At 15.7% G+C, this 26,224-nt stretch overlaps 1 protein-coding gene and 1 long non-coding RNA gene across 22 annotated transcripts in view; one reads left to right on the top strand and one right to left on the bottom strand.

Annotated features, from left to right (window-relative positions):
* LOC149876383 (uncharacterized) overlaps positions 1-26,224 on the top strand; it is a 73,561-nt gene that overhangs the window by 22,003 nt on the left and 25,334 nt on the right. The gene's annotated exons all lie outside the window — the stretch shown is intronic.
* Positions 1-26,224, bottom strand: part of LOC149876384 (uncharacterized) — a 264,010-nt gene that overhangs the window by 213,934 nt on the left and 23,852 nt on the right. For 15 of the 20 annotated variants that reach the window (XR_016448738.1, XR_016448737.1, XR_016448739.1 and 12 more), the window contains one exon: positions 20,280-20,350. The exons of 1 other annotated variant lie outside the window; for it this stretch is intronic. Coding sequence is in view for 5 of the 19 variants with exons in the window: in XM_090075446.1 (XP_089931572.1) it covers positions 20,280-20,284 (5 nt within the window). In the remaining 14 variants the exon portion in view is untranslated. Of the gene's footprint in view, positions 1-20,279; positions 21,151-26,224 lie in introns of those variants that run through there. 4 more of the 20 variants (XM_090075436.1, XM_090075435.1, XM_090075438.1 and 1 more) reach the window with 3 other exon arrangements.

Genomic DNA, 26,224 nt, shown 5'->3' with positions numbered 1-26,224 from the left:
ATATCTTCACTTAATTGTTCTACTAATGAATTTATATCTATACTTAATTCTTGATATATATATATAGCTAAATTTATCAATATAATTTTAATTTTAATTGGATTTGAATAATTATCTTTTTCGATATTATGTTTTTTTAAATTTTTAAGCATATTTACCATATAACTTATATAATTAATATGTGTATTTTTTAATGCATCAAACATATTATCATAATTTATATATACATTAATAAAATCTTTATTTAAATAATTATTATCTTTGTCAACATCTAATATATTTATTTTTTTATGTGATTTATAATTTGATTCAATTTTGGTTTTTATATTTTTGTCTATAACACATAATATATAATAAAATAGATAATTAGTATCTATATATGTTTTTAAACATAATTCATTATTATCTGGATCTTTAATTTTATTTTGTAAGTCACATACAAAATTATTTATTTCTATCCATAAAGTTGGAGTACTGCATTTATATACATGATAGTATTTTTGTGGTCCGCAAACATCTAAACCATTAGTTTCTTTTAAATCTTTAATTTTTTCATTACGATACCTACTTGCTATTAATAAATTATTACAATTAGATATACATTCTGTACCTTTTCTTACTAAAGCATAATAATCATTATTTTCAAACTTACTCATTCTTTTTTTAATTTTATTAAATATATAATTCAAATAAAATAACAAGCAGATAAATTTGAAATTATATTATTATATTTAAAATATACTATTATTAATTATATTTTAAAAAATATCAAATAATGACTGATTACGTTGAAAACCAAATTAATATTAATATTTTATCTAATCAATGTAAAAATAATGTTAATGATTATAAAGCAAAACTTTTAAATTTTCTAAGTTTATATTCATTTCCATATATTGAAGATAAAATAAATACTAATAATGTTGTCTATCAATATCTTCAGTCTAATAATAATATTAATATTAGTGAATTTTGTGAAAAACTAGTAAAAACTAATCATATTAAATATATATCATCTGATTTAGATGATGAAAAAAATAGACACTTATTTTTAGCAGGTGTAGCATTTTTCGTAGACAAATTAAATAATTTAACTAATGTTTTTAATAATATAATTAAAACTAGAGATGATATAAAAAAATATGAAGATATTATAAATATACTTTCAACTAAACAAATAAAATCAATTAATTTGTTTAAATCTGATATATTTAGTAGTATTAATACTTTAATGGGTTTCTTGGAATAATTTATATAAAAATTTTATTATAATATTTATTTTTTTTCTATAGAGATGTTTATCAATTTGATTTTACTATTTTGCTAGTAATTATAGATATGTTTTTTTAACATAAGCTAATAGTAGTAACTGCACATTAGTTTTAATTCAGCACTGTTATTTTTACACTCTATTATTATCTTGCACATAATTTTCACTTTGTATTTAAAATCTATTTCTAAATGTTAAAACCACCTAGTCAAACTAGCGGGACTAATAGAAGTAGTAATAAAACTAGTGAAACTAGTAGCAGAAATAGTAGAATAAGTAATAGTAGAAATAAAAACAAAAATGGTTTAATAATAGATTTGCTAAAAGAAGAATATGATTCTTCTGATGATGAAAACAAAGATCTCCCAGATTTAAGCGATGAATATATTTTGCCTGATAAATTTAAAAGACTTGTATCTGATTTTAATCATAATGCGGCTATTAAAAGACACAACAATATAGTAGAAAAAAATGAGAAAAAAAATCTTGTTAGTGAAAATGATTTTTCTAGCTTTACTATACTTAACTGCGGTGTACTAAATAAGCCTGGCTTTACAGAAAAAAATTTATTTCTTTTACCAAATGAAAATAGTTTTACTTATGTTGATCGTAATACCATAATAATTAGTAATGGCTGGAAACAAAAAGTAATACCTATAAGTGATAATGTTATTAAACGCGTTATTTTTAAAGGAATAATCTGTAATTTGTATTATGAAAATGGAGCAAGAATACCAGATATTAGCACTATAAATCCTGGCAATCTTGAGACAATACAATTAAGACTACAAGAACATATTTCAAAATATATAGCTAATAAGAAAAAAGCTTCTTTTATTGTTGATAAAGAAAAAAAAAGCTCAAAATTAAATAATAATTTAAATCATTTTGTATTTAAATCAGAAAATTTAAATTCATCTTTTTCTTCTAATTTGATTTCTAAAGTTATTGACGAAGTTGATGAAGAATGTAAAAGAAATGATAACATTTTTGATAATATTAAAATGTGATTTAAAATTCTTGTTGATTTGATCTTTTTATATTATATGTATATAGAATTTATATTTAGCCAATTTTTAGCTGGTTTTTACTTATTTTAGTTAGTTACAGTATCTTAATGTATATAGAATTTATATTTAGCCGATTTTTAGCTGGTTTTTACTTATTTTAGTTAGTTTCAGTATCTTAATGTATATAGAATTTATATTTAGCCGATTTTTAGCTGGTTTTTACTTATTTTAGTTAGTTTCAGTATCTTAATGTATATAGAATTTATATTTAGCCGATTTTTTAAGCATTATTAAGTAAAGCACAATAACATTCTAATTCTCCTTCTTTAGTATAATAATATTCTTCATTACATTTTATACATTTAATAGCATCCTTAAAAAATGTATAAGATTCATTGTTAATTACTGTTTTTAAATATTCACTATAACACCAACACATTTCTTGATTATCTTTTCTATTTAATATTATATATTCTAAGCACTTATTGCACTTTTTTTGTAGTACTTCAAAATTCATTTTATATATATATATTTTAATTATCAAATAAAAGTCAAATATTTATAAAGTGTTGTTGATTATAAATTTGATTTTGATATTATTATATTTAAAATACTAATATATATATATATATTTATATTAAAAAATTTAAAATGTCTAACAACCGAAATTATAATGATATGCGTGAAGCAGCTATAAAAGCAGCTATGAAAGAAGAAGAAGAAAAAGAAGAAAGAATGCGTGCGCAATGGAGAAAACAGCAACAAGAAAAAGAAGAAAGTGATAGACTTAAAGCAGAATATGAAAGAGTACACAGAATATTAAATAATCAAAACAATTATAATAATTATTAAGAAGATATAAAAAAAATAAGTTCTATTATATATCTTATAACTTTTAAAATTAATAAACATTAAATTATTTATCTTATAATATAATATTAATTAATAAAAAAAATATAAATATAATAACTATTTAATATTTATTATATTTATTTTTTTTTATATATTATATATAATAATTATTTATTTATTCACTGTATAGAATATTAATATTTCTAAATTATTATTTATTACTTTATAATAAATAATATTTATTTTTTTTCTGCTAATTTATTTTTAGAAAAAAAAAAATAATAATATATAAATATAAATAGGAGAGAAGAGAGATAGATTCTGTGAAGTTATAAATTAAACTTAACACACAAATAAGAAATGTAATCACATTTTTCTCTCACTAGTTTATATATTATTATTTTTTTTTGTTTTTTTAATTGTGATGTGATTAATTTCTTACGCCCATTAATTTCACTATTATTATTTATAATATAAGTAAAATTAATGGAAGTATTTAGTTTTATACTTTCAATCTTTTATTTATTTTTTTTTTCAATTATAATATTATTTAAATATCTATAATTGTTTATATATTTAAAAATTATTCAAATTTATCAAAAATACATTTTACTCATTGTTTGTTAATAATATTTTAAGCATTAACTTAGTTGCAGCTAAGTCAGTACTCGAATAATAATATTATAATTATAAAGTTTTACGAAATTTCTTTAAACGTGTAGACAAAGTAGCTTTTAGTTTATTCTTTTTACTATTTAATTTACTTTGAATGCGCGTAGTAATTTTGCTTAAAACAATATAAAGTTTTTCTAAAAGTTCAATAGATTTTTCAATGTAGATTATTATTGTATTAATGTTATTCATATTTATTTTTTTTTGTTAATAAATTATATTTGTATAATTTTATATACAGAAAAAAAATATTTTTTTTCTATTAATTCATTTTGAAATATTAAGTAATTAAAAAATGGATAGTTTGCCTGATTTTAGTGAAAAAGAGCAAATTAAAATAATTAACACAATAAATAATATAATAAAATCAATAGAAAAATATTTAGAATATAATATAAATAATCCATACTACAAAATAGAATTTACTTTTGTAGAAGAAAAAGATAATTTTGACTTATCTAATTTTAGTTTATCATATATTTTATATGAATTAAAAGAAAATTTAATAAAATACAAAAAAACAAATAAATATAAATATTTTCTTAACTCATTAACTATATTTATATATCTTAATGAAAATCTCGATAATGAAAATTTACGTCTATTATCTAAAGTATTATATAAATATACATATATTCTGCTAAATATAATATTATTTAGAGCAATTATAATTAATAATCATATAATATCAAAAGAATATATAGATTTATTACATGCAAATATTAAAAATATAAATAATTATGAAACTGCTAATGAATTTCTTATATATATTAATTATTTAATAAAAATATTTACACCTGAATTATCAGATATATTTAATTTTATATGTGATTTAAATAATACATTAGAAAAAAATAAAAAATTAATTCTAGTTAAATTATTAAATAAAATACTATTATATGAGCTATTAATAAAAACTTTAATAACTTTAAACAAAGAAAAAAATAATATTAAAGTAGAACAATTAAATATTAAAATGATTGTTAAACTAGATTCTATATATAATTTTAAATTTGCTAATATAAATAATACTAATAAAAAAATAATATATCTTCTTGATAGTATAGATAAAATAACAACTAATATAATATCGTTTTATCAAGAAGAAAATATCGAATATTAATATATAATTTTTATATATTCTAGTTTAAAAATTAGCAATTTTTTATTTATAGCAGAAAATATTATAAATTAAATTTATTTATTATAATACAAAATAGTTTTTTTTAACAATAAAACTATTATTTTAAATAATATTTTTTTTTAATAGCAGTTAAAATAAAAAAAAAATAAATAAAATTTTATTTATTTTTTTTTTACTTTTTATTTTTTTTTACTTTTTTATTGTTTTTTATTTTTTTATTGTTTTTTACTTTTTATTAGTTTCTTACTTTTTTATAAGTTTTTATTACAATAGCAAGTTTATCACGATAAGCATTAGTTTCAAAAGGTTTAATCATTTTTTTAGATTCTTCACATTCTCTATTATTATCACTCCTAGTAGTAATTTCTTTACGCATATCTGTTATAGTAAAACCATAATTAGTTTTTTTCATTTTTCTATTAAAAACATTACTTATATGTTGTACAATTGTATAACAGAAATTTTTATTTATTCTTATTAAATACCAGTAAATATCGATTATATTTTTATCTTTAAGAATATTATCGGTACACGATACTATTATATTTTCTGATGTTTTTATATTAGTTTCTAAATAATCAACATAAATATGTCTAACAAGAATTGATAGTTTATTTTCTTGATTATTATAAGCTATAATAATTAATAGTTTATTTTTATTAAGAGGATTATAATAATTAACAAATTCATTAATTTCGTAAGCTATAAATCCAAAAATATTTTGTATAATCGTATCAGAGACAGTACAATAATCAGTTTTAGAATAACGTTCTATATATGAATTTTGTCGTAATCTCTGACTTATAGAATCCGATTTTATTGTAGATTTATATATTATTTTTTCTTTGTTATCAACTGTTTTTACTTTAAGAGTATATATATCATCAAGATCCATTTTTTTTTTTCAATTTGCATACAATTTAATATTATAAATATTAAATTCAAATAAGTAAATATATTTACAAATTTTTAAGTTATTTTCTAAAGTTTTTCTGCAGATTATAAAAAATTAAATTAAATTAAATAATAGATAATATTAATAAATAATAATACTACAAATATCTTTTTCAAAATCTATAATTAAAACACATTTATTATATTCAATATTTTTTATTTTATTTTTTTTATAAATTTTAATAAGTAATTTTAAATAGTTTTTAATATAATCATCGTTATTTAAAATAAATATATTATCTTCATTATTATTATTATTATAAATAATATTTTGTAAAGAGTTATTAACTTCAATTATATTTTTAAGTAATTGTTTAATAGTAATATTAGTAGTGTAATGTTTATCTAAATTATTTTTATTGTTTTTAAATTTCTTTAATTTATTATTTTTTTTTATTTTATTAAAATTAAATTTTTCGCTATGTGTTATAATATTAAATATTGGTTTATTTTTAATTTCTTGTATTATAGATTTCTCTTTAAACAATGATATTTCATATATATAATCTTTACAGTCTTTTTTATTAATATTATTTATTATTTTACCATTTAATTGATTACAAGAATTACATTTAATAAATATATTATTATTATTATTTAAACAATATATTATTCCTTTACAACAATCTATTATTAATTTATAATCAGTTATATGAGTAGTATTAATTTTAAGATTAAATCTTTGTTCAATATATTTTATTATATTTTTTTTATTTATGAATTTATTGAATTGTATAATATTTTCAGTATTATTATTATTACAATTATTATTATAAAATTCTTTTATAGTAGAAATTTCTATTAAATTATTTTCAAATTCTTTTAATTTATTACAATATAAATCTAAATCAAATACAAATTCAGTATTATAATTAATAATCATAGAAGATTTATCATTACTTTCTGTAGATAAATGATCGCATTTATTTGTAAAAGATATTATTATAATTTTTATTTTATAATTATTATCCATTTTTTTTTTATAAGAATAGTTCTTTAATATATATATAACTAAAATAAAATAAATAAATATCTTTTTTATCAGCTAAATAAAAAATCACCACCAAAATACAAGTAATAAAAACTTTAATATAATATATATTTTTTTTTCTTAATAGAAATTATATTATAATTAAATATAAATAAATGAGCACTAATATTAATTACAAAAATATAAAAATTCTTATTAGAAATAATGCTATTAATAGCAGCAATGAAATTAAAGGTATATCTGATCATCATTTAACAAATTTAATATCTTATATTATAATTAATTTAAACACTGTATCGCGCTATCAAGAAGATAATGATATAATATTTGCAATAGTTAAAAAAGTATTTCCTACAGCTAATACTAATTTTAAATCATTTAATATAACTATAGCGAAAAAAAATAAAAAAACTAATGAATTTAAATTTATTATATTAATATCAGTAGTATTAAAATCTAATGAAAATGAAGACAATAAATCTATTATTAATTTTTATAATCTTTTTGTAAATACATTATATAGTAGATTAGAGCAAAAAATACGAAAAATAACAGCTGCTTCTAATACTAATAGTTTTTATTTATCATGTGATAATGAAGCATCTAAAAAGAGATATAAAGAAAAACAAAATATTTTAAAAAATAAACTTAATTTATATAATAATGTATTAAATATAGTTAAAAGCTATAAAATATAAATTTAATCTGCTTAAAATTTCTATAAAATAATAATTTTATTTATTTGATTTTTTGCGTTAAAATTATTAATAAGTTATATTTCACTAGACAAAAAATGAACAATAAAGAATTATTAAAAAATATAACTGATATTACATTTAAAAAATTAATAAAAAATTATGAAGATGTTATAAATAGTTTTAAATTTAGCAGATTATATTATATATATGAAATAAGTTTTATTGGAATATTTATTTCTATATTATTAAATTTATATTGTATATATTATTATAAAAAAATAAAAAAAAAATACAATAAATAAAATATAATTTATTTTATCTTTTTGTTATTTGATTTTAGTAATTATTATATATATAAAATAATATACTCCAATTTATTAATCTTATTAATAATATTTATTTCAGTAAATAAAATAATGTCACATTTTATAATTTTTATTCTTTATTATATTCTTTTTTCTTTAAATATATATTTTTTTTCTCATAATCTAATTTTTCCGGTGAAAAAATAATTTTATTACAGTTATTATTTGTGCAAAGTATTGATATAACTTTTTTTGTTGTTGACATTATATTTTTGTGCGGGCTAAAATGCGCAAATGTTTCTATATAACCATCATGACCAACTCTACAATGCTCTTTAGATTGATTACATGTAAGACATTTATATTTACTTGAATCTGTTCCTAATAGTTGACTTCTTGGTCCATGTGGATGAGGAGTTTTTTCTTGAGTTGTATTAGCGCTAGAAGTAATTTTAACTACTGCTTTTTTTTTAATTTCTTCGTCGCTCATTAAGTCGAATTTATAACCTATTACATAACCTTTAGGTATAAAAGTAGATAAATCGTCGCCATTATTTTTATCCATGTTTTTTAAATAAACAATAATAAAATTTTTTATTCAAAATTATATAATATATATATTTTAACTACTTTAATTATTTAACATATATAGTACGATTGTTTTTAATTTAATAATAAATAAATATATATATTTTAATCGTTTTTATTTAATAAACAATTATATATCTTTAGCTACTTAATTTAATTTAATCTTTATAATAATCTACAAACGTAAATAAAAAAAAATAATATTATTTTTAAATTTAAAATAAATAATATATTTAATTTATTATTTATAGTTTTTCGTTAGAATAAATTTCTTTAATTTTATTTTTATATTTATCTATAAAAATTTGTAGTAATTTAAAGTTTTCTTTGTTTAATTCTTTTTCTTCTCCAATAAAAATCATAAATATTACATGAAGTATAGCAAAATGTTTAATAATTAATATTGTATTTATATTTATATTCATTAAATCTTTATAATTATAACTATTATCATCTATTTCAATTATATTTTCTGTATAATTATTATTTAATAATGTTTTATTTCTAATATCTAACATTGAAGTATATACAAATATTGATTCTTCAAGATAATTATAAATTAATTTATTATAATCATCATTATAATATTCTTCATTATGTGATATATTTATATCAATTTTTTTAACATGATTTGATTCTAAATAACTAAAACAAGTAAAAATAGTGTTTATATTTTTAGAATTATCTAACTCACAATTTGTAATATTATTATTATAATCTGTTATATTTATTTTAATTTTTTTTGCGGCTGAAATGTTATAAGAGAATTTAATTTCTACATCTCTATAATTATGACAAGTATAACGATTTGAATTCTTTGAAATATTTAAAAATAATTCTTCAAGTTTTTCACTATCATTATATTTACCTTCGTTAATACTATTGAAAAGATCATTGTCAAACTTAAACATTGTTTAATTAAAATATAATGATTATAATTTTTTTATAATAATAATACAAATCAAAAAGAAAAAAATATAATACAAACAGTTAATATTAATATTAACTGCTTAAATTTATTTTTTAGAATTAGTTATTTTAATATAAACAGAATATATATTATCTAAGCTATTTAAAATAAATATCTCTTATTTATAATAATTTCTTAGTTTGTATTTTAATTAAATTTAGCAAAAAGATATTAAATTAAAAAAAAATAATATTAATGTATTATTTATTTATAAAATATTAAATTAAAACTAATAAAATTAAAATTATTGAATCTTTTTATATTTTAATTATAATTTAATTTAAGCAGCTATTTTATTTACTTATTAAATAATAATATTTAAATCTAAAATTAACAGAAATAAAAAAAATATTTTGTTATTTTTTAATTATTTATCTGCAAAATATTCGCATTATACTATAAGTTGTAAAAATTATATATAAAGTATTTAATACTTTATTAAATAATTTATAACTAGAATATATCTTTTAATTAATATTATTTAATCTGCTAAAAAATGAATTATTATTAATAATGAAATTGCTTTAAATTAAAGATAAAATAAACTAAACATATATTATTTATAATATAATATAAGAATAAAAAACAATTTAAAAAAATAGTATAATTACAATATTATATGTATAATATATTATAGTAAATTCTTTTTTTTTTAATTTTCAATTAAAAACAGATATATATTAAATAATATTTTTTTATTCTTAATCAAAAATACTATGAGTATTATATTACTTTTGGTGGGGATAATAGTTTTATTTGTAGCTTATTATCTTTATATTCTTAATAAGACTATTGCTATAAAGAAAAAATGCGGCAATATTACGCCGCTATTAAATGCAGATGGAAAAAAAATACTATGCCCGAATACATATACAACTGATTATCTATATGCTGTAGAAAACTCAGCTCAATGTAATAATGGCGCGTTATGTAGAAAATGCCACGGTACTAGCGATAGTTCAGTACTTACTAATATTCCTGTTATTTATTCTTCCGATGGCAAATGGCCAAACAAAATAGAAAAATATGGAGAATATTATGTAACAGACGGAATAGAAGTCTCTAAAGAATGTGGTGGTAATTAAAATAAATATATATATAATCTATTATTATTTTTTTTTTTGAATATTATTTTTTTATTAAAATTATGTCTTATGAAATAATTTTTAACTATAAATTAAAAGATTGCAATTTTGATATAGATAATGTATCTTCAGAGCCTATATATCTAGAAAATTTTATTAAAACTTTAAACGATGATAGAATTATTACATTATGTAATCTATTGAATATATCAGATGAAGATATGAAATATATAAGAAGCTGCGACGATAATTCAATAATTACTACTGATAAATTTGTTAATGATTACTTATATAAATATAAAGATACGCCTGATAACGCTATGTTATTAAAAGAAATATTTAAAATTTCAGATTTGATTAATGAAGAAAAATATATAGATTCAATTATTAAAAGCAGAAAAAAAAATAACTCTTCTAATTATACTTTAAACTATAATGAATGGACTAACTTAAGAATACTACTTTATCCTTCATTAAATGAAAAAGTATGTAAATGGGAAAATATTATTAATGCATCTAATTTAAATCAGTGGGAAATAGAAGAAACAATAAAAAAATATAAATTACTAGACAAACAAATTGTAAAAAAATCAAGATTTGAAGGGCTTTTTTGTATAATTAAAATACGTAATATTAGTATTAATACATTAGATTTTATTAATCTGCTAAAAAAAGCTAAATATAATAAAAAAGAAAGAATATTTATAATTGATTGTCTTACTACAGAAAACTAAAAAAAATTTAAAATTTGAATATATAAATATTTATTAAAATAATAATATGAATAACAACAGTAATAATAAATTATCAGTAAATGATATAAAAAATAAAATTCTTCGAAAAAAATTACATAGAATATTAGTAACTATAGGTAGATATAAAATGGACTGTAAAACAAATATTATAACTAGATCATATGCTAATAATAACTCGACTATAATAGACTGCTATGGTGAAAAATTTAAAAATCTAATTTATAATATTGGATTAACAGAAGAAGATTACAGAACTATAATAATAGCAGATGAAAAAGATATTAATATAGGTTATATAGCCGCTACTCATATAAAAAAATTTGTTAAAAATAATACAAAAAATATAAATATTCTATATAATATTTTATCAAGCAAATCACATTCTATTACTACTAATGATATTTATCAAGAATTATTTTCTTACTTACTAAATGAAGTAAAATTAAATTTAATAACTTCTGCTGCAGATAACAGAGTTATTTCTTTAAATACAACTAATACTATTATAATTGGTAAAATATTAAATAAAGATATAAGCAAAACTAAAACTTTATTAGAAAATTTAGGTTTAGAAAAAAAATTTAATAAAATATTAGTTCTAATAAAAAATAAAGATGAAACAACTACAAACAGATTAACAGCTTTATTAAAAATTTTAATTTTTAAACGTTTTTCTACAACTGTTAACGAATTTATAAATATTATGCTTGAATCGAATTATAGCAAAGAAGAATGTGATAAATTTATTAACAAAATAATAAAAAAAATTCCAAATGAAACAGATAGTTATTCTCAAATATAATTACATTTACATATTGAGCAACCACTATTATTAATTATATTATTTTTGCTATATACTTTACTATTATATTTTTTTGTTATATCTGTTTTTAAATTATCAGGCAGCCAATTATAATCAATATTTTTTTCTTTGTATAATTCATTAATATTTGATTCATTATCATTATTTTCTTTATATTTATCTTGTTTTAATTTTTTTATACATTCAATATTATCGACGCATTTACTACTATGAGTAATACAAGGATAATCTCTTACAACCTTTTTTAAATTATTATCATATAAAGAAAACAAATCCTTACATAATTTATATCTTTTATTGTTACATGTTGCATTTTGTATACTATTATTACTAATATTTAAATATATATCATAATAATTAGATATTATTGCAGATATTCTATCTAATATATTTTTTTTTGTTAATTTATTAGTTATATTATTTTTTTTACAATATTTATCTATTTCGCTATAAACATATTCTTTGTTATATTTATTATTACAATATAAGTTATTCATTCCTATATTTTTATAAACATTATTTATTACATCAACACTTTTTATAGAATAATTATTAAAATCGTAATTTTCGTCTATTATTACTGCTTTTAACATTTTTTATTTAATATTTATATTTATTTATTTAATTTTAAATCAAATATAGACTAAAAAACTATATAAACACTAATATGAAATTAACTTAATAATAAATAAAAAGAGTGAATTATTTATTCACGTCTATAAATATACAAAATAAAAAATGACTATAATCAATAACATTTTTAATTACAGCAGCTTTAAAAAAGAAAATAAAATTAAAGAAGCAGTTAAAATACTAGATGATAAATTAATATTTAGCACTTATATAGTATTAGAAATAAATCATTATAAAAATTTATATACTTTTACTATAAAAAATATCGATAATAAATTAAAAGCTATTAATTTAGATAATAATTATATATTTACATTTAATACTGATATAGAAATAAAAAACTTTATAAATGAGCTTATAATAACAATTAAATTAAATAATGAGTTTAATAATAATATAAAATATAATATATTAATTTCTTTAATGCGATTAATATTAAATAATAAATATAATTCTAAAATTACTTTTATTTACAAAAAATATAATAATAATACTATAATATTAGAAAATTTTTTATATTATAATAGAAAATACAATCGATTAATTAAAAAAAAAATAAATTAATTTCTAAAAAAAAAATATAAAAAATATATATATATAAAAAAAATATATATTATATATACACTATTTGTTTATTAAAAACAATTAACATTTAGTATAATATATATATATTTTTTATTTCTATTAAAAATGAATATAGAAGATACACTTAATTTATATATTGAAACTGTAGAAAAATTTGATAATTTAGCTAATAAAATTTTAGATGATAGTGAAGAATCTAATAAATATAAATATGATGTATTATCTGATATATCAAATAATATTAAATTTATAGCAAATAATATTTATAATCTTAAAAATACAAACGATGTAGAAAAATTAGATGAATATCTAATACCTTCTATTTATTTAGATACAGAAATTTATAAATATTTATATACTGCGCAAAAAGAAAATAATCCTACTAATATACAGAAAAATATAATAACTATTCTTAATGAATTTAAAGATATTTCTGATATTGCTGCAGAATATTATACTTTAAAAAGCAGTTATGAAAAAAACAATTATTATACACCTGACCAAACAGATAGTAACAATTATAATAAATTTATAGATAGTGTAAAGAAAATTTCCGCTAATTTAATTAATTTAAAAGAAAAATATAGCAACGATAGTAATATAATTAATATTTTAGCAAATATAGAATATTATATAGAAGATATTATTATATTATAAAAATTTAATTAGTGTATGTAACTAAATGTAATTTATTTTTTACTGTATCTAAGAAAAACTCAATAAAAAATTCATTTTCAATTATTGCGGCAGATTTAATAAAATTTTCTATATAAGTTTGAATATTAGTAATACTTATATAATCTAATATATTATTTTTTTCTATTTTATTTTCGTCTATATTATTATCAGGTAATATTAATTTTACTGCATCTAATTTATTAAATTTTTTATAATTTACTTTATTATCATTTATTATACTTTTTTTTATATTTACTAGAAAATTTTTATTTGTTTCTAGCTCACATGTATACATACATAAATAATTAAAAATATTTTTTTCTTCTTTGCTAGATTTTTCTTTATAGTCAATAGATAAAATATAATTTATTTTATAATACTTGTTTATTAGTAGTGATATATTTTTTAAAACTTCTACCGAGTTATAAAATTTGCTATGTTTATTATTAAAATAACATATATTATATTCAAAATCTATAATAGCTTCAAATTTAATATTTATATTTTTTACTTTAGCGGCAATAGAGTTAAAATAATTTCTTATTATGTTAATATTAATATAATCATCGATATTATCTAAAGATAAATCTATTTTTAATTCTTTTTGATTTATTATATTGATAAAGTCTTTTAAATCTGATTTATTATCATAATTTGTAATATTATAATATTTACAATCATTATTCTTATTTTCATTTGTTTTAGATGATATATCATTAAAACTTAAATTAAACAAATTACATGAGTAAGATTCTTCGAATACTATAATATTACTTTTTAAATTATTATTATTTAAGTAATATGTATATAATTTAAAACAACGTGGCATTTTTGTTTTCTATTAGATATTTTATATTTTACTGCTTATAGAATCAAAAAATTATAAATAAATATGTATACAGATGTTTATTTATTCGATTTTTATTATTATTTATAAAAAGGTTATAATTGTATTTATATTTTAATATATTATATTTTATTAAAATGTTAGTTATAACTTATTTAATAAACGAATTATTTAATAATACTCGTTATACTGATTATTATGAAGAAGAAGATACAATAATTAATTTCTCTAGTAATATATTAAAAAATAAAAATGATACTAATCTTCCAATAAAAAAAATTGAAATAAAATTAATTGATAATGATAAAATTAAAGAATTTAAATTTAGTAACGAAATAAATACTATAAAAAAAATAATATTTTATTGTAATAGTTTTATATTAAATTTAAATAAATATAAAGAAATACAAATAAATATATTATATAATAACGAATATTATGCTAATAATGATGAAATTTATAATAATCTTGAAAAATTAATATGTATTTATTCTAAAATGATAAAAGTTAGAAGATTATTATTAATTTATAATAATGTTTCTTTAATAAAAAATAAATATACTAGTGACGAAAAAATAAAATTAATTATTAATAATAATAAACAATTAAAAAAATATGTATTATATTTAAGAAATACTATATTTGTTATAATATATAAAATTATTTCTGGGAAAGAAACAGAATTAAAAAATAAAGACGTAATAAAAGATATAGAAAATACTATAATAAAAATTGAAAAAAACATTAACGAGATTAACAATATATTAAACGACAATAAAATTTAGTAATAGCAAGTAATTGTTAAAATTATTATAAAAACTAATTTATTTAAAATAATATTAAAAAATAAGCAAATATAAATAAATTACAACAAAAAAAAATAATTAAAATAATTATTTTTTTTTATTTATTATGTATAATATATATATAATTTCGTTAATAGATTTAATTTTTTATAAAATTATTAATAATTCTATACATTTTAAATAATTAATCGCATTTTTATATTTTAAGTAATTATAGCAAAAATCAGTATAATAAACATAAACATCATTGCAATTATTATAATTAGATTCATAACAATTAATAATAAATTTAAAATAAAAAAAGATATATTTAAATTATATATATATATTTTATAATTTTTTATTTTTGCTAAATTATTTAAAAATATATTTTTTTTTGTTTTGTTATCTTAACAGTTTATAATAAAATTATTTCTATCATTTGTACTTAAACTTAAATATAAAAATAATTAATGGATATATATTTTTGCTTATTTTTTTTTTAATTTAATATAAGTTATTAATTTAAAATAAATTTAATAATATTTAGTTATTTTTTTCTTAAAGAAAATTAATATTACAGATAAATTAATTGTGAATTTTTTTAAACAAAGAAAACTTATTACTATTTTAATTAAAATAAAATGTATATTATTTAAATTAATTAATTTACAAATAAGTTTATTTTATTAGAAAAAAGATTAATAATTATCATTTGTATAAAAAATATATTAATTTGCTTGTTAATATTGCTAAGTAAAATAAGTATTTTTTAAAAGCAAATAAAATACTAACACCAATTATATTAATTATTTTTATTATAAATGTGTTATACTACTTTACACTTCGGCAATAAACAAAATAGTAAATATTTTAAGAAAAATAACTTAACAAAAAAACTTATATAAGTAGTAAATTATAATTATTAAATTATACTACACAAATAATTTAAATAATTTAAATTAATAATTATAATTTACTATTTATATAAGTTTTTTTCTGCTAAAGTAACTCTAATAAAGAATATTTATTATTAATATTAACATAATAAATAATAATAAATTAAGTATTTTTTTTTATAATTAGTATTTTTTTATAAAAAAATCTACTATAATATACATTATTCCATCATATATTATTTCTATTAATTTTTTAATATTCCAACTATTATCATTAAATCTTTTATTAACATAACGTTCGATATCATTTAATTCACAATATTTTTCTTTGAAATTAATAATATTTGCATAATATATTTCAATAAAATAGTTAGAAATATAGAATAATTGCTCTATTAAATAATTAGCTACTTCTTTATTATTATTAAATATTTCATTAAATATTCCATTAAATGTATTAGTATATTTATTATTTAATTCTGCAAAATATTTACAATTGTTAAGAAAATTTTTTATTGATAATTCGAAATTTTCTTTTTTTTTTATACGCGGTTATAACTTCAATATATAATTCAGATTTTATATCTTCATTATTTATAAACTCGTTTATATAACAAGAAATTACACTATGTAATTCTATATTACGGTATTTATTATAAAATTTCTCAAGCGAATACGGATTTTTTTCACCTATATCAATACTATATATAGGTAATAAATCAATCATTTTTTAATTTTATTAGCTAATATATATTATATATATATATATTAATAAATTTAAATTAATTTGTTTTTATTGATATATTAAAATAAAATTTATCTTAAAATTAAAAAATATTTTTTTACTGCTAAATAAATTAAATTATTATAAAACTAAAGTTTATTAATTATTTTTTTTTACTGCTGAATAAAAACAAATAAATTATAATCTTTTTAATATCAAAATATCTACCAAAAATTAAATAAATAAAAATATAAATAATTATTTATTTTTAATTAAAAAAATATTTACTGCTAAATAGCAAATATTTTATTATCTAAAATATATAAATAATATAAGTATTTTTCACTGCTGAATATTATTGTTTAATTTAATTTATTTCATAATATATAATTATAAAGAAATTTAAATTTACTACTAAGCAGTTAATAATAAAAAATAATTTTATTATTATTATCTTTTAATATTGTATATATTTATTTATTGCGAATGATATAATTTAAATAAAAAAATATTTAATTTTACTTAAATTTGTTATATTTTAATATATCAACTTTTTCTTATTCTATTTATGTTAATATAAATAATTATATAATAAATTATGGAGAGCGAACAATATAAGAATAGCTATGGTTATAAACAAAGATTGTTAGAAAAAAAAATCTATAATCAGATAGAAATAAAATATATGGATGGGCTTTATTTACAAAATTTACAAGAAATTATAAATGAATATTTAACTGAAAATAAAATACCTTATTACATTAAATATTTTAAAAAAATGAACACTAATAACCTATTCAAATAAAATCTTTCTAACAAAAAATAAATAAATAAATAAATTTCTTTTTATATAGAATAGAAACAAAATACAAAATTTATTCTATATAAAAAGAAATTTATTTATTTATTTATTTTTTTCTGCTTATTTACTTATATATATTTATAAAATTAAATATAAATTTTATATAAATTGTATTAATTTTAAAATGTTAATGTTTACGAATTTGATTTTATGCATTAATAATAATTAAAAAAAATGTCTAGTCTTAGTGCAGCTGTATCTTTATATTTTCAAGAAAAAAAAGATGATTCAGGTATTATTAATATCTTAAATGAACTAAGTCAATATTTCATTGAGATAAATAAGATGGAAATTATAGAAACATTAGAAGATATATATAAAAACTGCTATTCTAATAATCCAGAAATTAATGAAAATATATATAAGTCAATAGATTTTTTAAATGATACAACTGATAAAATAATAAAAATAATAAAAAATCAAATAACATCAGCAGAAAAAATAATTTGTTCAGAATGTATTAATAATATTTACTCAATTATCAATGAACCTTTTCTACCAAAAAAATAATAATTTTATCTTTTACCTTTTTGTTTGTTTGTATAAAAACATAACACTTGATTTTAAGTTATGTTTTATGATATTCAGTAATAACATAAAATTACATTTTATGATTTATTAGTTTTAATACTAGTAATGATAACACTTAATGTAATGTTATTACTGTATATCTTTTTTTCTATTGACATCTAAAAAAATAGTAAACAAATTTTATTTATTGATGTTTTTGAATTTGATTTTATATATTTCAATTACAATAATTAATTTAGAAAATGTCTCTTCTAAACAATATTCGATTAGATATAGAAAACTATCTAAATGGCACCGATGTATTGAAAATAAATAAAACATTAAATTCTTTAAATATGCATTTGCCAGATATAGAAGAAAAGATAAAATATATATTGAGTGAAAATTACAAAATCAATTATTTAAAAAACTCATATGAATTTCAACAAATGAAATCTAATATAATAAATATAATAATTGAAAAGATAAAAGATGAAATAAAAACAAAAAATATACCCCTTTTTTAACATTAGTATGATAGAAATTATAATTGGAGAAAATCTTTATTTAGATTTACCATCAAATATAGAACTATATCCTTACTTTTAAATTTTTCTTTTAATAATCCTTATTTTTCTTCATCTTAACTTAATGTAAATTGTTTAATATAATAATCTAATATTTGTATAAAAACATAACACTTGATTTTAAGTTATGTTTTATGATATTCAGTAATAACATAAAATTACATTTTATGATTTATTAGTTTTAATACTAATAATGATAACACTAATGTAATGTTATTACTGTATATCTTTTTTCTACTTTTTCTATAGATATATAAATTAAATATTTACCAATTATTCAAACACTGCTATTATCACTGAATACAAGGTTAATATAAAAATAATCATCTTGCTACTTAAATATAATTATTTCGAATTTATTTTTACTAAATAAAAATAATTAAAATGGAAATTATAAAATATATTTTAGTAGAAGATCCAAAAGAAACTATAAATGATTATTGTTACTGTAATGAAAATCATTTAATGACAAATACTTGTGTGATCGACAATAATAAATATAATTTAAAATTCTATATTGGTTTAAATGATAAAAACAATAATAATGAATTTGCTTTTGTATCTGATTTTAATACAAAAAATAAAAAAAATGCAGAAACAATTGAAAATAATGCAAAAGAAGTAATAAAATTATCATTTACAGATTATAATAACGATGATCTAAATAAAATTAAAAAAGATATTATAAATCAATTTAATAATAGCGGATTTTTCTTATATGTAATACCTGAAGATTATAATACTGGAAAATGTGTAAATATAGATAATTTTAATAAAACTGTTATTCAAGAAGCAATACAAAAAATAAATAATGAATTAGTTGACTTAGGTTTAACTATTAAATTATATAAATATGTATCTTCTTATTCGACTATAAATAATATAAATCTTAATAAATTAGAATATATAACTTTAGGTGAAGATAAAATTGCAGAAGTATTAGTTACTGATAATTATAGTCCTTTTAAAAATAACTTAGGAGTTTTAATTGAAAAATTAATCGAAAAATGGTCTATAATTAATTTATTAGAAAAGAAATATAATATACCTACATCATTTACCTTTAGTACTAATTGCGATTGTATGTATCTTAAAAAGCTTGGATTTCACACAGATTATGAAACTAAAGAAAATATATTAAAATATTACAAATGTAAAAATCTATTACAACAATTAGTTAATATAATTTAAATATATTATTCAATATTATATATAATTATTTTTTTTTCTGCAAAATTAATTAAACTTTATAGCCCCGCCGTATAACTAATATATAACTACTTTATTCTACAATTACAATAAAAATTTAAATCACCACTATTATAATTAAATTATTTCGCCCTACTATAAACAAACATTATATAATTAATTATTTTAGCTGCTAAGAACAAATATATAAATTAAATTATTTTAGCCGCTAAATAACTAATATATAAGCAAATATATAAATTAAATTATTTCGCCCTACTATAAACAAATATTATATAAATTAAATTATTTTAGCTGCTAAGAACAAATAATATATAAATTAAATTATTTTGGCCGTTAAAAACAAATATTATATAAATTAAATCATCTTATCTGCTAAAAACAAATAATATATAAATTAATTATTCCGCCGCTAAGAACAAATAATATATAAATTAAATATTTTAGCCGCTAAAAACAAATATATAAGCAAATATATAAATTAAATTATCTTATCTGCTAATACAAATATATAATTAATTATAATTATTTAGTAGCTACAACAGCTATAACAAATATATAAATTAAATATTTTAGCCGCTAAAAACAAATATATAAGCAAATATATAAATTAAATTATCTTATCTGCTAATACAAATATATAATTAATTATAATTATTTAGTAGCTACAACAGCTATAACAAATATATAAATTAACTATTCTGCTATTATAAGCAAATAATATATAAATTAAATTATTTTCTCTGCTAAGATCAAATATATAATTAAATACTTTATCTCCGCTAAATACAAATATAGCAAATATATAATTAAATACTTATCTATTGAGAACTAATATATAATTAATAATTTCACCGCTAAAAACTAATATACAATTAATAATTTCGCCGCTAAGAACTAATATAATAAATCAAATATTTAGCCGCTATAATTAAATTATTTTTTTATCTGCTAAATATTTAGCAGTTATAACTAACTAATATATAAATTAAATATCTAGCCGCTATAAACAAATATATAATTAATTGTTTCACCGCTAAAAGTAAATATATATTTAAATATATAAATTAAATAAGCAGCTATAACAAATATATATTTAAATACTTTATCTGCTAATATATAAATATATAATTAATTATTCGCCACTAAGAACAAATATATATTTAAATACTTTATCTGCTATAACAAATATATAATTAAATATTTAGCAGCTATAACAAATATTATATTTAAATACTTTAGCCGCTATAACAAATATATATTTAAATACTTTATCTACTAATATATAAATATATAATTAAATATTTAGCAGCTATAACAAATATTATATTTTAAATACTTTAGCCGCTATAACAAATATATAATTAAATACTTTATCTGTTATAACAAATATATATTTAAATATTTAGCCGCTATATTTAAATATTTAGCCGCTATAACAAATATATAATTAAATACTTTATCTGCTATAACAAATATATATTTAAATATTTAGCCGCTATATTTAAATATTTAGCCGCTATATTTAAATATTTAGCCGCTATAACAAATATATAATTAAATACTTTATCTGCTATAACAAATATATATTTAAATATTTAGCCGCTATATTTAAATATTTAGCCGTTATAACAAATATATATTTAAATATTTAGCCGCTATAATTAAATTATTTTTTTATCTGCTAAATATTTAGCAGTTATAACTAACAAATATATAAATTAAATATTTAGCCGCTAACAAATATACATTTAAATATTTAGCCGCTATAATTAAATACTTTATCTCCACTAATACAAATATATATAATTAATTGTTTGCCGCTATAATTAAATACTTATTTACTAATACAAATATATATAATTAATTATTTAGCGGCTATAATTAAATACTTTATCTCCACTAATACAAATATATATAATTAAATATTTAGCAGCTATAATACAAATATATAATTAAATATATTAATTAATTATTTAGCAGTTATAACAAGTATATATAATTAAATACTTTATCTACTAATACAAATATATAATTAATTATTTAGTGGCTATAACAAATATATAATTAAATATTTAGCAGCTATAACAAATATATAATTAAATACTTTATCTGCTAATATAAATATATATATAATTAAATACTTTATCTGCTAATACAGATATATATAATTAATTTTTGCCGCTAAAAACAAATATATATAATTAAATATTTAGTAGCTATAACAAATATATAATTAAATACTTTATCTGCTAATACAGATATATATAATTAAATATATAATTAAATATTTAGCCGCTAATAACAAATATATAATTAATTATTTAGCAGTTATAACCAATATATAATTAAATATATAATTAATTGTTTACCGCTAAAAAAAAAAATATATAATTAAATATTTAGCCGCTAATAACAAATATATAATTAATTATTTTAACGGCTAACAAATATATAATTAATTATATAATTAAATACTTTATCTGCTAATACAAATATATATAATTAGTTATTTAGCAGTTATAACAAATATATATAATTAAATACTTTATCTGCTAATATAAATATATAATTAAATACTTTATCTCTGCTAAATACAAATATATATAATTAAATATATAATTAATTATTTAGCATCTATAACAAATATATAATTAATTATATAATTAAATACTTTATCTGCTAATACAAATATATATAATTAGTTATTTAGCAGTTATAACAAATATATATAATTAAATACTTTATCTACTAATATAAATATATAATTAAATACTTTATCTCTGCTAAATACAAATATATATAATTAAATATAAAATTAATTATTTAGCATCTATAACAAATATATAATTAATTATATAATTAAATACTTTATCTGCTAATACAAATATATATAATTAGTTATTTAGCAGTTATAACAAATATATATAATTAAATACTTTATCTGCTAATATAAATATATAATTAAATACTTTATCTCTGCTAAATACAAATATATATAATTAAATATATAATTAATTATTTAGCATCTATAACAAATATATAATTAATTATATAATTAAATACTTTATCTGCTAATACAAATATATATAATTAGTTATTTAGCAGTTATAACAAATATATATAATTAAATACTTTATCTACTTATATAAATATATAATTAAATACTTTATCTCTGCTAAATACAAATATATATAATTAAATATATAATTAATTATTTAGCATCTATAACAAATATATAATTAATTATTTAGCAGCTAACAAATATATATAAAATTAAATACTTTATTCGCTAATACAAATATATATAATTAAATATATAATTAATTATTTAGCAGCTATAATAAATATATAATTAATTATTTAGCAGCTAACAAATATATATATATAATTAAATACTTTATCTGCCTAATACAAATATATAATTAAATATTTAGCGGCTAACAAATATATAATTAAATACTTATCTGCCTAATACAAATATATAATTAAATATTTAGCAGTTATAACAAGTATATATAATTAAATATTTAGCAGCTATAACAAATATATAATTAATTTTTTACCGTCAAAAACAAATATATATAATTAATTATTTACTGGCTATAACAAATATATAATTAAATATTTAGCAGTTATAACAAATATATAATTAAATATTTAGCGGCTATAACAGATATATATAATTAAATATTTAGCAGTTATAACAAGTATATATAATTAAATACTTTATCTACTAATATAAATATATAATTAAATATTTAGCAGTTATAACAAATATATAATTAAATATTTAGCTGCTATAACAGATATATATAATTAAATATTTAGCAGTTATAACAAGTATATATAATTAAATACTTTTGCCTAATACAAATATATAATTAATTATTTAGCGGCTAACAAATATATAATTAAATACTTTATCTGCTAATACAAATATATATAATTAAATATTTAGCAGTTATAACAAATATATATAATTAAATATTTAGCAGTTATAACAAATATATAATTAATTATTTAGCGGCTAACAAATATATATAATTATATATTTAGCAGTTATAACAAATATATAATTAAATACTTTATCTGCTAATACAAATATATAATTAATTATTTAGCAGTTATAACAAATATATAATTAAATATTTAGCTGCTATAACAGATATATATAATTAAATATTTAGCAGTTATAACAAGTATATATAATTAAATACTTTTGCCTAATACAAATATATAATTAATTATTTAGCGGCTAACAAATATATAATTAAATACTTTATTTGCTAATATTTAAATATATAATTAATTATTTGCCGCTAAAAACAAATATATAATTAAATATATAATTAATTATTTGCCGCTAAAAAAAAATATATAATTAAATACTTTATCTGCTAATACAGATATATATAATTAAATACTTTATCTGCTAATACAGATATATATAATTAATTACTTAGCGGCTATAACAAATATATAATTAATTACTTAACAGTTATAATAAATATATATAATTAAATATTTAGCAGTTATAACAAATATATAATTAAATACTTTATCTGCTAATACAGATATATATAATTAATTACTTAAACAGTTATAATAAATATATATAATTAAATATTTAGCAGTTATAACTAATATATAATTAAATATTTAGCAGTTATAACAAATATATAATTAAATACTTTATCTGCTAATACAGATATATATAATTAATTACTTAAACAGTTATAATAAATATATATAATTAAATATTTAGCGGATATAATAAATATATAATTAATTACTTAGCGGCTATAACAAATATATAATTAAATATTTAGCAGTTAATATAAATATATAATTAAATATTTAGCGGCTATAATAAATATATAATTAATTACTTAGCGGCTATAACAAATATATAATTAAATATTTAGCAGTTAATATAAATATATAATTAAATATTTAGCAGTTATAACAAATATATATAATTAAATATATAATTAAATATTTAGCATTTATAACAAATATATATAATTAAATATATAATTAAATATTTAGCAGTTATAACAAATATATATAATTAAATATATAATTAAATATTTAGCCGTTATAACAAATATATATAATTAAATATTTAGCAGTTATAACAAATGTATAATTAAATACTTTATCTACTAATACAGATATATATAATTAATTACTTAACAATTATAATAAATATATATAATTAAATATTTAGCAGTTATAACAAATATATAATTAAATATTTAGCAGCTATAACAAATATATAATTAATTATTTAGCAGTTATAACAAATGTATAATTAAATACTTTATCTGCTAATACAAATATATATAATTAATTATTTAGCAGTTATAATAAATATATATAATTAATTATTTAGCAATTAAACAAATATATAATTAAATTATTTTAGCGGCTAATAACAAATATATATATATAAATTATTTTAGCGGTTAAATAATAAACATATAATTACACAAATATATAATTAAATTATTTTAGCGGCTAATAACAAATATATATATATAAATTATTTTAGCGGTTAAATAATAAACATATAATTAAACAAATATATAATTAAATTATTTTAGCGGCTAATAACAAATATATATATATATAAATTATTTTAGCGGTTAAATAATAAACATATAATTAAATATTTTATCTGCTAAGAACAGATATATAAATTAAATTATCTTATTTGCTAAAATTATTCGGCAGTAAAAAAAATAACAAATATAAAATAATTAAATTATTTACAGTTAAATTA

Source organism: Hydra viridissima, unplaced genomic scaffold, assembly GCF_058129835.1.
Source record: "Hydra viridissima isolate aposymbiotic clone 2 unplaced genomic scaffold, HvirCarnegie_v1 scaffold_21, whole genome shotgun sequence".
Lineage (NCBI taxonomy): Eukaryota > Metazoa > Cnidaria > Hydrozoa > Anthoathecata > Hydridae > Hydra > Hydra viridissima.
Note: the sequence above shows the minus strand (reverse complement) of the source record. Positions and strands in the feature narration are given on the sequence as shown.